Source organism: Rhinoraja longicauda, chromosome 31, assembly GCF_053455715.1.
Source record: "Rhinoraja longicauda isolate Sanriku21f chromosome 31, sRhiLon1.1, whole genome shotgun sequence".
In the NCBI taxonomy this organism is placed as follows: domain Eukaryota; kingdom Metazoa; phylum Chordata; class Chondrichthyes; order Rajiformes; family Arhynchobatidae; genus Rhinoraja; species Rhinoraja longicauda.
In genome coordinates, this window is record NC_135983.1 from 29306005 (window position 1) to 29322403 (window position 16399).

General features: G+C 49.6%; 2 protein-coding genes across 4 annotated transcripts in view; both read left to right on the forward strand.

Annotated features, from left to right (window-relative positions):
- The window catches only part of LOC144608419 (uncharacterized), a 108107-nt gene that overhangs the window by 57741 nt on the left and 33967 nt on the right, over window positions 1-16399 (forward strand). The window lies entirely within an intron of this gene.
- On the forward strand, window positions 13748-16272 carry rnf208 (ring finger protein 208). The gene has a single exon (XM_078426167.1). The coding sequence runs from the start codon at window positions 14562-14564 to the stop codon at window positions 15297-15299; it is 738 nt and encodes a 245-aa protein (XP_078282293.1). The 5' UTR covers window positions 13748-14561; the 3' UTR covers window positions 15300-16272.

Sequence of the window (16399 nt, forward strand, 5' to 3'; positions counted from 1 at the left end):
TCTCCGGACCAGACAGTGCGGGCTGGACATCTCTGACTGGCGGGCGGGATAGTACGGGGGAGAGAGGGCGAGCGGACGTCCCGTCCACAGACACCCCCGGGGAGGGGAGGTCCGCTGCGGCCACTCTCTCGGCGCCCTCTCCGCTCTGTTATCCCGGTTCCCGCTCAGGAGATGAGGCAGAGGCGGCAACAAGGGCAGCAGCCGCCGCGCCGGCAGCAGGGACACGGCCGCCCGGCCCCCTCCTCGCTGCTACCCCCCGGGCCCGGTGTTGGTGTCGGGCCGCCCGCCGCCGACCGGTAGATGGACCCGTACGGGTTGACGAGCGGCGGCCGCGCCCCGTCCCCGTCCTTGTCTTTGTCCGCCGCCCCGTTCAGCTGAGCCGGGGGAAACTTCTTCACATCCCCGCCGGGCCGCCCGGACTCAGGGTCGGGCTCAAAGCCCTGGTTGGCAAAGTAAGGCTTGGCCGAGACGTTACTGTCAGAGTACGGGTTGGTCACACTCATCTCGCTCACCTCCCGGGGACACAGCTAGTCGCCGCTGCCCACAGACATGATGTGGCTGGCTGGCTGGCTGGCTGCCCCGACCCGACACGACACGACACGACACGTCCCAGCTCTCTGTGTCCCGGCCCGACCAGACACGTCCCGGCTTGTCCCGCAGCTCTCCGTGTCCCGACCCGTCCCGTCCCAGCTCTCTGTGTCCCGGCTTGTCCCGCAGCTCTCCGTGTCCCGACCCGTCCCGTCCGCCACAAAGCAGCAACTATTTCCAGGTGCGATGTCAGCGCCGAGGTGAGGAGTGGCGGGCGGGCACGCCCAGCCCAGCACTGTCTGCCCAGCCCAGCCCAGCACTGTCTGCCCAGCCCAGCCCAGCACTGTCTGCCCAGCACTGTCTGCCCAGCACTGTCTGCCCAGCACTGTCTGCCCAGCACTGTCTGCCCAGCACTGTCTGCCCAGCACTGTCTGCCCAGCACTGTCTGCCCAGCACTGTCTGCCCAGCACTGTCTGCCCAGCACTGTCTGCCCAGCACTGTCTGCCCAGCACTGTCTGCCCAGCACTGTCTGCCCAGCCCAGCACAGCACTGTCTGCCCAGCCCAGCACTGTCTGCCCAGCCCAGCCCAGCACTGTCAGCCCAGCACTGTCTGCCCAGCCCAGCGCTCTCCCAACACTCGCCAACAATCCGACCCACAAACTCACACCCTCACACGGCGGAGGGGGTGTCCGGGCCGGGCCGGGCGGGGCCGCGTCCACCTCTTGCAATGGTGGGGGTGGGTTTGGGTGGGGAGAGATGAATTTGAGGTGGGACGGGTTGGTTGTGAAACATAAACACCGGCCCACACCTATGACGCATGTGGCCTCCTCCCTTGGTGTGAGTCAGGCACAAAGTGCTGGAATCCCTCAGCGGGTCAGGCAGCATCTGTGGAGAGAAGGAGTTTAAATAAGTTTATTGGCCAAGTATGTGCACATACAAGGAATGTGCTTTTGTGCTCCGCTCGCAAGTAACAACATGAACATACAGTAAACAATTAAGAATAAAGCATAAAACATTAAAACATTATGAATACAATATTACTGTTTAAACATGTGAGTGAAATAAACCAGAGCAAAAAGAGGCTGCAGACTTTTGGTTATTGAGTAGAGCCACTACTCACGGAACAAAGCTGTTTTTATGTCTGGCTGTGGCTGCTTTGACAGTCCGGAGTCGCCTTCCAGAGGGAAGTGCTTCAAAGAGTTTGTGGCCAGGGTGAGAGGGGTCAGAGATGATCGTGCCCGCTCGCTTCCTGGCCCTTGCAGTGTACAGTTCGTCAATGGGGGGAAGATTGCAGCCAACAACCTTCTCGGCTGATCGAACGATCCGTTGCAGCCTCCGGATGTCGTGCTCGGTGGCTGAGCCAAACCAGACCATGATGGGGAAGGTGAGGACAGACTCAATGATAGCAGTGTAGAATTGGAGGTCAAGTCAATGGATATTTTTAAGGCAGAGATAGATAAATTCTTGATTAGTGCGGTGTCAGGGGTTACAGGGAGAAGGCAGGAGAATGCGGTTGGGAGGGAGAGATAGATCAGCCATGGCGGAGTAGACTTGGTGGGCCTCATGGCCTCATTCTGCTCTGAGAACCTATGAACATGAAATCTTGAGTAAAAGCCAGAATGAGCTGGCAGTGTCTGGGGAGAGGTGTCTATCAACTCCTGGGGACAGGGATGCCCCGCCCCCTGACATCAGTCTGAAGAAGGGTCTCGACCCGAAACGTCACCCCCGAGATGCTGCCTGACCCGCTGAGTTACTCCAGCATTTTGTGCCTATAGTACAGTATCTTGTGGGTTGTGACAGTCTCAGATAAGGTACCCTGTCCCTTACAGAGCTGCGATCACATCAAGAGTGTTCTATTGTTGTATGTACTGAAATGGAAGGATGAGATTGTTACTGAAGGTGGCACAGTTACTACACAGTTACCCCTGCTTCACAGCACCAGAGCTGGGGCTTCAGTCCTGACCTTGGCTGGTGTTGCGATGGCGTCCGGTTGCTTTTCCTGTGTCTGTGTGGGTTTCCTCTGGGTGTCCCAGATTCTACCCGCCACTCAATGGCGTGCGGGCTGGTAGTTTAACTGGCCACTGTCACTTGCCCCTAGTGAGTGGTCAAAATGGGAGGAATTGAGTTTAGTTTATTGTTACATGTACCGAGGTACAGTGAAAAGCTTTTGTTGCATGCTAACCAGTCAGCAGAAAGACAAAACATGATTACAATAGAGCCATTTACAGTGTATAGACACGTTATAAGGAAATAACGTTTAGTGCAAGATAAAGCCAGCAAAGTCCTATCAATGCTGGTCTGAGGGTCACCGATGAGGTAGATAGTAGTTCAGTGTGGCTCTCAGGTGCGAATGTGGGGAGAATAACAGAAAGGAATGAATGTAGCATTAGTGTGAATGGGTGGTTGATGGTTGGCCTGAGCCAGAGGGCCAAAGGGCCAAAGGGCCTGTTTCCGTGCTGAATTTCTCTATTGCTTTATAAGAAAACGATTAACTCAGTTCCTTACTGTTCTGTCAGCATCCTGGTCAGCTTGTAACACATTCAGTCTGGATGTTTGCCAATTTTAGCCATGTAATTAGAACAAAGCTATTCAAGTCATGTCAGCATTTCTCTCTGAGTCCAATGGAAATTCGGAACTCTGACCCGGTAAATCACACGACCGCAGGTCAATGGAAATGTTCAGACTGAGATTGATTTGTTATTGTTGAGCAAGGAGTTGATGTTTACTGAACCTAGGTGGATGGGTGGAGCTAGGTGCAAATGACCTTTCATAAATGGTAGAACAAGCTGGAGCTTGTGCTCCTAATCTGAACTGATTCCATATTCTTGCTGACCCCATCCCTTCTCCCCACCCCTCTCCCCTCTCCCCTCTCCCCGCCCCTTTCCCCGCCCCTCTCCCCACCCCTATATCGTAAATAGCTGGGGTCCCAGCACCGAACCTTGCGGTACCCCACTGGTCACTGCCTCCCATTCCGAAAGGGACCCATTTATCCCCACTCTTTGCTTTCTGTCTGTTTTTTGAACAACCGAGTCACTAAAAATGGGTTAAATTCAAACTATGAAAACCAAATAACTGCAGATGTTTGGAAATGTAAAGTAACGGCAGTAAAAGGGTGGAAGCATGTCGGCAGCAGCTCTGGAAAATTCCAATGATTCATTACCCTCTCTTTCCCTCTCACTGTCTGCATTTTGTAACTTTGTCAGCGCCAAATGAGGCAACACTTGCGTGTGACCGCGGTGAGGTCTGCTGTCTGATTGTACCAGTTTATAGGCAAAACAGCAGCTCACTGCAGCTAGGTACAGGTGATAAAGTATCATTGACACGTTATTTCTAAAGCCATGATCCTCCAGATAATCCCACTGGGAGAAATATCCTCAGCATTTACCTTGTCAAACCCCCTACAAATCATACATGTTTGGTTCCATACATGTTTCCATCTTACTAGATGCTTGTTAACTTCAGATTTGTTAAATAACCAAATGTAAATTCTACAGTTCTATGGTGAACCTGTCTTTCTGTATTGTTGAACCAAGTTTCTGGGTTATCTGCCATAACCACAGCTATCTCATGGGCACCAAGGCACACCTGGTAAAGTGTAGTACTCGAAATGTGGAGGAAGGAACTGCAGATGCTGGTTTAAACCAAAGATAGACACAAAATCCTGGAGTAACTCAGCAGGACAGGCAGCATCTCTGGAGAGAAGGAAAGGGTGATGTTTCGGGTCGAGACCCTTCAGACTGAAGAAGGGTCTCGACCCGAAACGTCACCCGTTCTTCTCTCCAGAGATGCTGCCTGTCTCGCTGAGTTACTCCAGCACTTTGTGTCTGTCAAAGTGTGGAACTGAGTAGGAACTGTTGTGGTTCAGTTTAACACTTGCTGGGGCAGGGCCCAGCCCAGGCTGAAATGTCCTGTGACTGGGTGCGGCTTATATTTAGTCATCTTGTTGGCATGGGTACGTACGTACAGCAGTGGTTGTCATGCAGCTGATAAATAGCAACGGTCATTGGGGAGGAGGCGGCCAATCCAGGTATTGTAAGGAGAATGCTAGGCCGGTTTGTAATAAATATAAATGAATGCTTTACGATTTTGAAAACTTTTGAATAAAGGTTTTGTCACATCAACATGTGGAATGTGAAGTTGACTTCTGAGGAAAGGTTGGAGAGGTGAGCCTTGTCTCATCCAAGATGGCGCCCAGCCCTGGTGACTATTTGTGTGCTGGCCACAGAAGCAGATCTGTAATCACACATTACAATCGCTCCACACTCTTAATTCTCTTCTCCTCCAGCACTGAACGTTATTCTCTCAGCATGCATCCGTACCCTGTAAATGGCTCGATTGCAATCATGTCTTGTCTCCCACTGACTGGTGCTTACACTGAAATGTCATGTATTGTGCCCAGGCAGATATGCCTTTGACTTCCCTCTCACCTTGCTCACAGTTACCTGAACATCCAGTGTTTACTGCAAACAATGTCAGAGCCTTCTTTCCAAAAGTCACCAGGATGGTTTACCAAGATAAACAAATAAATGTCTTCTGTTTAAACTAAGGTAATCTTCATTTTAATAATACCAGTGGAACCTACACTATCAAAAACTATGCTCTCTGTGGTACCCAGGGAATGGTACAAGAACCACATACACTCACACACACACACACTCGCACACCCACACTCACACGCACATGCACACACGCGCGCACACACTCACGCGCACACACTCACACGCATACACACTCACCCATACTCACACGCATACACACACTCACACGCATGCATGCACGCACCCACACACACACTCACACGCACACACCCACACTAACTCACACCCACTTGCACACTCACTTACACACATGTGCACATACGCACACACACATGCATGTGTGCACATATACACACACACATGCATAGATTTGGATCTAGGAATAGCGACCATAATTTACATGTTTGAAGATGTCTCATAACTTGGAGGTCTAGGGAAGTGTGAGGACAATAATGAAAGACCAAGAAGGTACAGAACCACAACAGGTCCTACAGAAGGTACAGAACCACAACAGGTCCTACAGAAGGTACAGAACCACAACAGGTCCTACAGAAGGTACAGAACCACAACAGGTCCTACAGAAGGTACAGAACCACAACAGGTCCTACAGAAGGTACAGAACCACAACAGGTCCTACAGAAGGTACAGAACCACAACAGGTCCTACAGAAGGTACAGAACCACAACAGGTCCTACAGAAGGTACAGAACCACAACAGGTCCTACAGAAGGTACAGAACCACAACAGGTCCTACAGAAGGTACAGGAAGGTATGGGATAAAGGGCAGCAGATGAGCTTTCATGAATGTAAGAGAGTTAGAGAGGGCTTTGGCTTGTCTTGAGTGGGGAAGGGGCTGGAGAGACCCCATGTGGGGGTGGGGCATTAGTGGGAAATATAAGGTTACACCACTGATTAACATAACGTTCTGAGATCAGGCAGATGCAGGGCCGGGGAAATGAACAGGCTGTGGTTAACATAACACATCAGTAACTTGAGGCACCAGGCACTTTGAGAACTCGGCTGTGTGCCAGCAAGGCTCAGCCTCAGGGTGTGTCCTTGTCCGTGTGTGTGTGTGTGTGTGTGTGTGTTGCTTCGTGTGTCCATCTCTCTCTTCTGTGTGTGTCCATTTCTGTGTGTGCGTGACTTGAGATATGTGTTTCTAGATTGGTGTGTACAAGTTTGTTTGTGTGTGTACGTGTGTGTATGCCTGTGCATGTTCAGCTGCCTGTATGTGTGTACATGTGTGTATGCCTGTGTGTGTTCAGCTGCCTGTATGTGTGTACATGTGTGTACATGTGTATGCCTGTGTGTGTTCAGCTGCCTGTGTATGTGTGTACATGTGTGTACATGTGTATGCCTGTGTGTGTTCAGCTGCCTGTGTATGTGTGTACATGTGTGTACATGTGTATGCCTGTGTGTGTTCAGCTGCCTGTGTATGTGTGTACATGTGTGTACATGTGTATGCCTGTGTGTGTTCAGCTGCCTGTATGTGTGTACATGTGTGTACATGTGTATGCCTGTGTGTGTTCAGCTGCCTGTGTATGTGTGTACATGTGTGTACATGTGTATGCCTGTGTGTGTTCAGCTGCCTGTATGTGTGTACATGTGTGTACATGTGTATGCCTGTGTGTGTTCAGCTGCCTGTGTATGTGTGTACATGTGTTTATGCCAGTGCATATGCCTGTGCATGTTCAGTTGCCAGGGTACGTATGTACATGCACCTACAGGCACACGCGTGTGTGTATCTTACCCTCACAGACTGCCAATGTTCCCTACTGTAACTACAGCTCGTGGTGCTTCAGGTGTGGTGTCAATAAAGCATACCAAAACCATTTACAATAAAGGTCAACATACCATTTGACTTCTTAAGAACAAGGTGCACTTGCTTCATCTGAACCAACACACTGAGATCCTTCTGCTCCCACATTTACTAGTTTATCACCATTTAAAACAGGCAGTTTTACAATACTTTCTACCAAAGTAAATATCCTTACATTCCCAACATGAGACTCCATCTGGTCTTGAATTGCTCAGATGATGATTAACCTGTCAAAAGTCTCTTCAGAAGCTCATAGGTCCTGGTAACATCTCATTTCCCCACCTGACTTTGTATCGCTGCCAAATATGAAGATGTGATATTTGCTATGAAAATCATTATGGTGTGAGTAGTTGAGCAATCACTGTACAGAGCACATTGCTGATGCATGCACTCTCTCTGCAGGCTTTAAGCATTTCAAATGCAAGCAATCACATACAGGCAATTTTGCTTCTTTTAATTCTCTTAATTTCTCCATCACTTTGTCTCCAGTGATTGTAGGTATTTTAAGTTGAGGCCCAGGCATTCTATTGCCCTCTTCCTTTCTCACAGCATAGTCACTCCTTTAACTGGGCTACCCTTGTGTATTGTCTTCTCCCTCTTCATTGTTTCCTCATCCATTGCTGCTTCAACAGCTTCTGCAAATCCTCAATCTTCTTGAAAATACGTGAAGGCCCTTCCATCAATCCTATTATATACTGGCTGATACTGATGCACTTTGGAATGTATTTTGAATGATATTGATCTGATATTGAAACATGAACTAACTGCTCTATATCATGTATTGGAATAGGTACCAGTTATTGATCAAAGCTGGAAGTTTTCTGAATGCTATTAGTGTGTTTACAAGTATGTACAGCACATCACTGGCTATTTATCTGGAACTCGAATATATACTGACTTCTAGTTATCTTTTTCTAGAATATAAACTGACTGCTATTGATCATACAATGCAATATACCATGACTTTATTGATCTGATACTGGTATATGCACTGATGTTTACCTTATATTAGAATAAACAGTGGTTGCTACTGACCTGAATAGTTCACTGATGGAAGGGAGTAACACTTACCTGCCCTCAGTCCATCAAACATTGGCAAGAGTGGACCAGGAATTATTCAACCAAATAACTTCATGCAATAGCCACCTGCTGGATTGACATTGCATACTATTAGAATGAAAACTCTCAGGAATTGTGATTTTGTAATAGAACGAGTGGATATGATTCCCTCAATCCTTGGTGTGAGAAAATAACTGCAGATGCTGGTACAAATCGAAGGTATTTATTCACAAAATGCTGGAGTAACTCAGCAGGTCAGGCAGCATCTCAGGAGAGAAGGAATGGGCTACCTTCTCTCCTGAGATGCTGCCTGACCTGCTGAGTTACTCCAGCATTTTGTGAATAAATACCCTCAATCCTTGGGATCATCCTCATTTTAATTGGGTTGTGAATGAGACAGTTAAGTGAATGTACAATGTCATGCTGCAGAAATGTAACCTAGCTGTCAGATTGTAAGCAAATCATCCTCCCAATTACTGTTCATAATACAACCTTTGATAATCACGCACACACTTATGCATACGAACGCAGCAGTGAAGATCTCCATTCAACCATTTATGCAAAAACCAGTCTGACGAGATGTTTCCTGTGGTTGCAGTGGAAAGAATGTGCATTGTTAATATCCTGTCTTGCTGCGTGCCTTGCTGTGAGAGGGCTTTGCTCTGCCCAACCTCCGTGACTGTGCTCCTTAACCGCGGGCCAAGTGAGAAACTGGCCCTGCTCACAATTCATAAATGATAAGAGCAGAATTAGGCCACCCGGCCCATCTACTCCGCCATTCTCCCTCCTAACCCCATTCTCCTGCCTTCTCCCCACACCCCTGACACCTGTACTCATCAAGAATCTATCCATCTCTGCCTCTGCTCATTTCACAACAGGAACCTTGCCTCTGCTGTTTGCCCTTGAAGAGAAGGCTCTGTGCTGGCGTACCAGCTGCCTGCTGCATTGGTCAAAGACTTTTTTACAGAAAATAATCCACTTGTGACAGAGTCCAAACCCGGGGTCATAATTATAACATAGTTATTAATATATTCAATAAGGTCTGCAGCAGGATTGTATTTCTGCAGAAAAGTTAGAAGCAGAAAGTAAAACACATGGAGCAGGTGAGATGTCGGGGGTTATGGGGAGAAGGCAGGAGAATGGGGTTAGGAGGGAGAGATAGATCAGCCATGATTGAATGGTGGAGTAGACTTGATGGGCCGAATGGCTTCATTCTGCTCCTAGAACTTGTGAACTAATGAGATTTGAGATGTGAGGAGGGAGCAGGCACATGTTAACACCACCCTACTGTTAACACCACCCTTCCTGGTTACACACTGTATTGCAAATGTGTTGCTGTTGCTTTACTGAAGGTGTGTCTGCATTTTGTTTGGTGCATCCACAGAGCAATGCAATGCCAGCTGTACTAAAGTGATCCCACTTCAAAACTGTCACTATTTGTTCAGTGTGTGAGTGTGTGCGTGAGTGTGCATGAGTGTGTGCGTGAGTGTGAATGAGTGTGTGGATGAGTATGTCGATGAGTGTACGTGAGTATGTGTGCGAGTGTGCTTGAGTGTGTGTGAGTGAGTGTTGAGTGAGTGTGTGCGTGTGTTCGTGAGTGTGTGGGTGGATATGTGTGAGTGTGTGCGTGGGTGAGTGTGTGCGCATGTGTTGTGTGTGCATGTGTTGGTGTGTGCGTGTGTTCGTGCGTGTGTGCGTGTGTTGTGTGTGTGTTGGTGTGTGCGCGCGTGTTGGTGTGCGTGTGCATGTGCATGTGTTGGTGTGTGTGTGCGTGTGTTGGTGTGTTGGTGTGGGTGTGCATGTGTTGGTGAGTGTGTGCGCGTTTGTTGGTGTGTGTGTTGGTGTGTGTGTGTGTGTTGGTGTGTGTTTGTGTGTGTGTGTGCGTGTGTGGGTGTGTTGGTGTGGGTGTGTGCGTGTGTTGGTGTGTGGGTGTGTGTTGGTGTGCGTGTGTATGTGTTGGTGTGTGTGTGCATGTGTTGGTGTGTGTGCGTGTGCGTGTGATGGTGTGTGTGTGTTGGTGTGTGTGTGCGTGTGCGTGTGATGGTGTGTGTGTGTTGGTGTGTGTGTGCGTGTGATGGTGTGTGTGTGTTGGTGTGTGTGTGCGTGTGATGGTGTGTGTGTTGGTGTGTGTGCATGTGTGTGTGCGTGTGTTGGTGTGTGCGTATGTGTGTGCGTGTGTTGGTGTGTGTGTGTGTTGGTGTGTGTGTGCGTGTGTGTGTGTGTTGGTGTGTGTGTGCGTGTGTGTGTGTGTTGGTGTGTGTGTGTGTGTGTGCATGTGTTGGTGTGTGTGTGCGTGTGTGTGCGTGTGTTGGTGTGTGTGTGTGTGTTGGTGTGTGTGTGCATGTGTTAGTGTGTGTGTGCGTGTGTTGGTGTGTGTGTGTGCGTGTGCTGGTGTGTGTGCTGGTGTGTATGTGTGTTAGTGTGTGTGCGCGTGTGTTGGTGTGTGTGTGTGTGCATGTATTGGTGTGTGTATGCGTGTGATGGTGTGTGTGCGTGTGTTGGTGTGTGTGTATGTGATGGTGTGTGTGTGCGTGTGTTGGTGTGTGTGTGTGTGTTGATGTGTGTGTGTATGTGTTGTGTGTGCGTGCACACGCAACAATGTAAGTACTTTTCCGCTGACTGGTTAGCACGCAACAAAGACTTCTCACTGTACATGGGTACACCTGGTGATGAACGAAGGTGAAGCAGCTTGGCAGTGATCAGAGTGAGGCTCCAGCCCCACATTGTACACTCTCCGTGTGGACAGACAACAGCATCACACAGGCAGCCACGTTGGCCAGAGGAGGGAGAGTCCCGAGGTTGACAGACAGACCATGAATGACAGAGGTGGTGGGCAGAGAGCCGGCAATAAACCCGTAAGAATTATTATGAGAAAACAACAAGAGAAGGCTGGAATTTCCGTCTACAGAAGTGACACTCCAAGGTGCATGGAATAATGCAGAGTGAAGAATCCTGATAAAGTTCTGATAAACTATCCTGACCTTTCAAGATATCTGTATTCAGCAACACTCTTACTCATTCATAATACACACTAACTAGGGTTGCCAACTTCCTCACTCCCAAATACGGGACAAAGGGTGACGTCACCGCCCCGCGCCCCACGTGACCTCACCCAGCCAGCGGCCACGTGCTCCCAGCCCGGGTGGCCGCCATTGGTGGAGCGGGAGCACGTGGCCACTGGCTGGGTGAGGTCACGTGGGGCGCGGGGCGGTGACATCACCCTTTGTCCCTTCTTTGGGAGTGAGGAAGTTGGCAACCCTACTAATACGGGACAAGGGCGGTCCCGTACGGAACAAACTAATTTAGCCCAAAATTTAGCCGGATGTCCCAGCTAATACGGGACAGTTGGCAACCCTAACACTAACACATACGTGCAACCAACACAACACACCTCACAACAACAAAACTCACAATGCCGAATAAGTTTCAATTTAAAGATTGCAGTTTACATAAATTTGGATCTTTTGAGGTATAATGCAAACACACACACAGGTGACAATTGCAGCTCCACTTTGACATGGTCAATAAGGACAGAACAAAGGCTGTAAGTTGGCAGATACAGTTTGAAAAGTTTTATTAACTTAAGTACAATAACATTAACCAGTCATTCCTCACTGATGCTTTAACTGTTTAATGTAAAAACCATATCACACTGAGCACTGCCTCGGTGAATCGACACGATCAGTGGTAGATTCCATGACTCAGTGTGTCTGTGGTCTGCCGGGAATGTAGTTAGCTACTGACGTGAAATAAAGTAGTGACTTTAACTACTAAGTAAAGAAACTGACGTTGGTAGGTTCAGACAACATCTTTGGAGAACATGGATAGGTGATGTTTTGGGTCCATGTTCTCTGAAGATGATACTGCCTGACCTGCTGAGTTACTCCTGCACTTTGTGTCTTTTTTTTTTGTAAACCAGCATCTGCAGTTTCATTTTTTCTACTTGGCCAGTCATCAGATGTTCTGATGATTGGGAGAAAATTAAATTTCTTACCAATCACATTATTAGCATCATTGTCTGTGTCTACGTACGTGACATGGAACTGTACAACTGATGAGGCTCTGTGTTCTCTGGTCCTAATGAGCAGCTCTGATGCTGGTGTAAAGTTCACCCAGAGATGGCAGAGAGAGAATCATCTGCTGGGTGCTCAGACAGTGAATGTTGATGCCACACCCACAGCCCCCACACACCAAACTCCCCGTAAACATAGAACTGAATTGAATTGAATACATTTTATTAGCCAAGTATGTATACGTACAAGGAATGTGCCTTGGTGCTTTGCTCGCAAGTAACAACACGATATACAGTAAACAATTAAGAATAAAACATAAAACATTAAGAATAAAACATTATAGTTTAAACATGTGAATGGAATAAAATACCAGAGCAAAAGGAGGCTACAGACTTTTGGTTAATGAGTAGACCTACTGCTTGTGGAATGAAGCTGTTTTTATGTTTGGCTGTGGTGGCTTTGACAGTCCGGAGTCACCTTCCAGAGCCTCTCTCCAACTCCTGCTCCTCCAACAAATGTCCCACCACCACACTCGTAATCCAGCGAGCATTGGGAAATGTGGCCGGTAATGGTTGGCCGACTGTATTTCCCTCTCTCCCATACCACTTTGAACATTGCCATTTGCCAAAGATACACTCAAAATGCTGGAGTAACTCAGTGGGACAGGCAGGATGTCTGGAGAGAAGGAATGGGTGACGTTTTGGGTCGAGACCCTTCTTCAGACTAGTCAGGGGAAAGGGATATAGACAGTGCTGTAGAGAGATATAAAACAAATGGATGAAAGATATGCATAAAGGAATAGGCCATTGTTAGCTGTTTGCTAGGTGAGAACGAGAAGCTGGTGTGACTTGGGTGAGGGAGGGATGGAGAGAGAGAGAGTGCAGGGGTTACTTGAAGTTAGAGAAATCAATATTCATACAACTGGGGTGTAAGCTGCCTAAACGAAATATGAGGTGCTGTTTCTCCAATTTACATTTAGCCTCACTCTGACAATGGAGGTGGCCCAGGACAGAAAGGTTCTGTGTGGGAATGGGAGGGGCAGTTAAAGTGTCTGGCAACAGGGAGATTAGGTAGATCCAGGTGGACTGAGCAAATCATCCAGTCTACGTGTGGTCTCGCCGGTTTAGAAGAGTCCACATCTTGAACAGCGGATACAGTAGATGAGGTTGGAGGAGGCGCAAGTGAACCTCTGCCTAACCTGAAAGGACTGTCGGGATCCCTGGACAGATTCGAGGGAGGAGGTATAGGGACAGGTGTTGCATCTCCTGTGGTTGCAGGGGAAGGTACCTGGGGAGGGGGTGGTTTGGATGGGAGAGACGAGTTGACTGGGGAGTTACGGAGGGAGCGGTCTCTGCTGAAGGAGGGAAGGGGTGGATGCCATTATCAGTTATGAAACATACTGTGTATCACTGGCACAGGTTGGTCATTTTCCTTGTTTTCTCTCCTGCTCTGTGAAAACTGTCCCTTCATCTGTCACCTCCCAGTGAATTAACATTTGCTTTCACTGCTCCTTGCAGCACTCATGGGACTCGTTCAAGCCCATTTTGAATTTAAAATTCTAATGTTCACAAATTCTCAGTAAACATCGATGTGTTAGGAAATTTTGAGTAAAACATTTCAGGCAGTCTTAAGGCGCCTTGGAACAAATATAGTTTCATTTCATGAGAAGCGAAAGCGTGTGTGGCGTGAGAAAGCGCTGAGCAGCGCGAGGGAGGAGAGGAGGGTTTAGTGTGAACTGTGTAGAGGTGACCTCGCTGATGGGGAGGGTGTGAAGTGCTGGGGAGACGAGCTGCTGCTGCTGGTGCTGCTGTGTCTTGTAGTAACAGCACCGAGCCACTGTGACTCAGGAAGCATCCTCTGCTTCCTCAGCATTGATTGCACCACGGCACGAGCTGTTTGAAGGTTAGACAGATGAATGAAGAAGGCAAGCCACAGAGGTTATCTTCAGTTGCAGAGCCCGCCTGTGCTGGAGGACTGGGGGCTGGAGCCATCACACAGTGCTGAAGGAGAGAAATGTGAGCTTGCTGCAACGCTGCGGTGCTGCTGCGGATAACACTGCCATCCGAGGTAAACAGGAGGCTGCAAGAGGCAGAGGGAGAGACAGCGAGGAAATACACTGCAGGGCAGGCACTGCCGTTACCATCAACACCAAGGCACACACTGCTGGGGAGAGGAGAGGAGAGGAGAGGAGAGGAGGCTGTGTACATTGTGAAGCAGCAAGTGCAGGTAATGTGATTGAAGCATCCCTGCTCGCTGCCTGCCTCCAGCAGCACTCTCTCATCCAGCAGCGTCTGGAGCATGTTTGTTCTACGTGCCTCATGCTGCAGCGTTTGCTGCCATTAGGAGCTGGAGAGGAAGAGTAGTCAGATTGTCAGGCTGACAGGGAGAGCCCGTGTCTCCACAACCACAGAGTGTGAGCAGGGATGCTGGTGGTTGGGGCAGCCTGCTGCTGACTGTGCTGCAGCCTTGCCCGTCTGAATGGGAGGTGTGTGGTGCTGGTTCACAGAGGCAAGGCGGCACGGTGCGGGCATGGAGAGAGGGTGTGAGTACAGCCGCAGCGTGTGAACCCGGCCCCCCGTACTGCCGCGCGGCCCCCCGCGGGCCCATGGCGTGTCTGAAACAGCAGCAGGCCGGCATCAAGATGGAGGCGGTGAAGATCGTGCCGGCGGACAAGTTTGTGGAGTGTTCGGGGTCCCAGTCACGCTACGGTCCGCCAGGGTGCACGCGGGATCCACCGCCCGTGGGCAAGTGTGCCTGGCCTCTACAATCAGAGATCATCACCAACCAGGCGTGCACCGACATGCCGGGCCTAGACAAAGCCCGCAGCCCCAACCGCCTAGCCAGGACTCCGCCCCGTACCGACAAGTGTAGCCACAGTCACCGCAAGGCCAGCGCCGACATGTGCTACCACCGGCAGGCCCCGGCCGACGAGGTCATTGTCAATCAGTACGTGCTGCACCAGTCTGCTGTGTCCGAGCCTCTGGAATGCCCCACCTGTGGGCACATCTACAACGCCACCAACAAGAGGCCACGTATCCTCTCCTGCCTGCACTCCGTGTGCGAGGAATGTCTACAGATCCTCTACGAGTCCTGCCCCAAGTACAAGTTCATCTCCTGCCCTACCTGCCGCCGCGAGACCGTCCTCTTCACCGACTATGGCCTGGCTGCTCTGGCCGTCAACACCAGCATCCTAGCCCGTCTGCCCACCGAGGCCCTGACCGCCAACCCCGGCCAGTGGGGCGGTGAGGCTGACCGTAGCTGCTACCAGACCTTCCAGCAGTACTGTGGCGCTGTCTGCAGCTGCCACCTACGCAACCCTCTCGCCTCCTGCACCATCATGTAGGAGCCGAGAGACAGGGGAGGCCACAACAACAACAACAACAACAACAACAACAACCAGGAGAAGCATTATGCCAAGACCGAACAATTTGCTGTGTTTTTGCAGCACTCTTTACGGTAAATTACCTGTAACTCAATTATCCCATCTGGGAGTTTCTGTTTTCTGTGAAATCAAAGGTATCCAATTGAGACTGGCAAGTTCGATGCTGCCCTTGAGTGGCGCACTGGTAACCTACCTACCTGCACAAACCTGACTCTGGATTTGGGACTGCTCTGTCCACACTATTATACAATGCCAAAACCCATCGCCGATGCAGCGAGCTATCCTGAGGGCCGCTACTGTGCAGTATTTAATATGTTCTCGGTCCATGCTTCAGTGTTCGGGTTACTCCAGCCCAGGCTCAGGCCTGCCTGGGCAACCCTTCACCAGGATGCCAAATCTGCAAGGACATATTTTTTAACCTAAATTTTAGATCCTGGTCTTTAGATGGAGAGCAAAGGGGTTGAGTTACTTCTAACTGCGAGCGTCCTGGTCTCAGCCACAGACTTGTGGCTAGCTTTGCTGACGTCACAAGCAGGTTGTTAGCTTGCTTGCAGTTACAGCCCAGAGTAGCACTCTGAGACAGAGCACACCCAGCTCCCTGCAGCTCTGGTGATGCCCAGTACAAGAGGGTTCACAATGACTTGTTTCCCCATCACCGTCCGTCAGAGTAAGCAGATAATGAAAGCAGCTTTCACCACAGTATTGTGATTATTTTAACCTCTCCCCCCACCCCAGCCCCGTGGACCTGACTCCGCACAGCCACTGGCACACCTGTGCCACACCTGTGCCACACCATGATGGACAAGCCCTTGTCTTCATCATTAAGTATTGTGTATGGAACGCCTCCAATAGTAACGGTGCTGGAGTCACCATAACAGTGCTCGCAACATAAAGAATGTTTCTTTATTAATTGTATTCTGTGAATAAACTCTATATCAGACCTTACACTTGTACGGTGCTGCTGCAGTGATGATGGGGTTAAGTAAACACGTGCTGGCACACCCTCCAGCAATGGATTAATCCCGCGGCACATTGACTGGTGCAGACACTAACACAGTAAC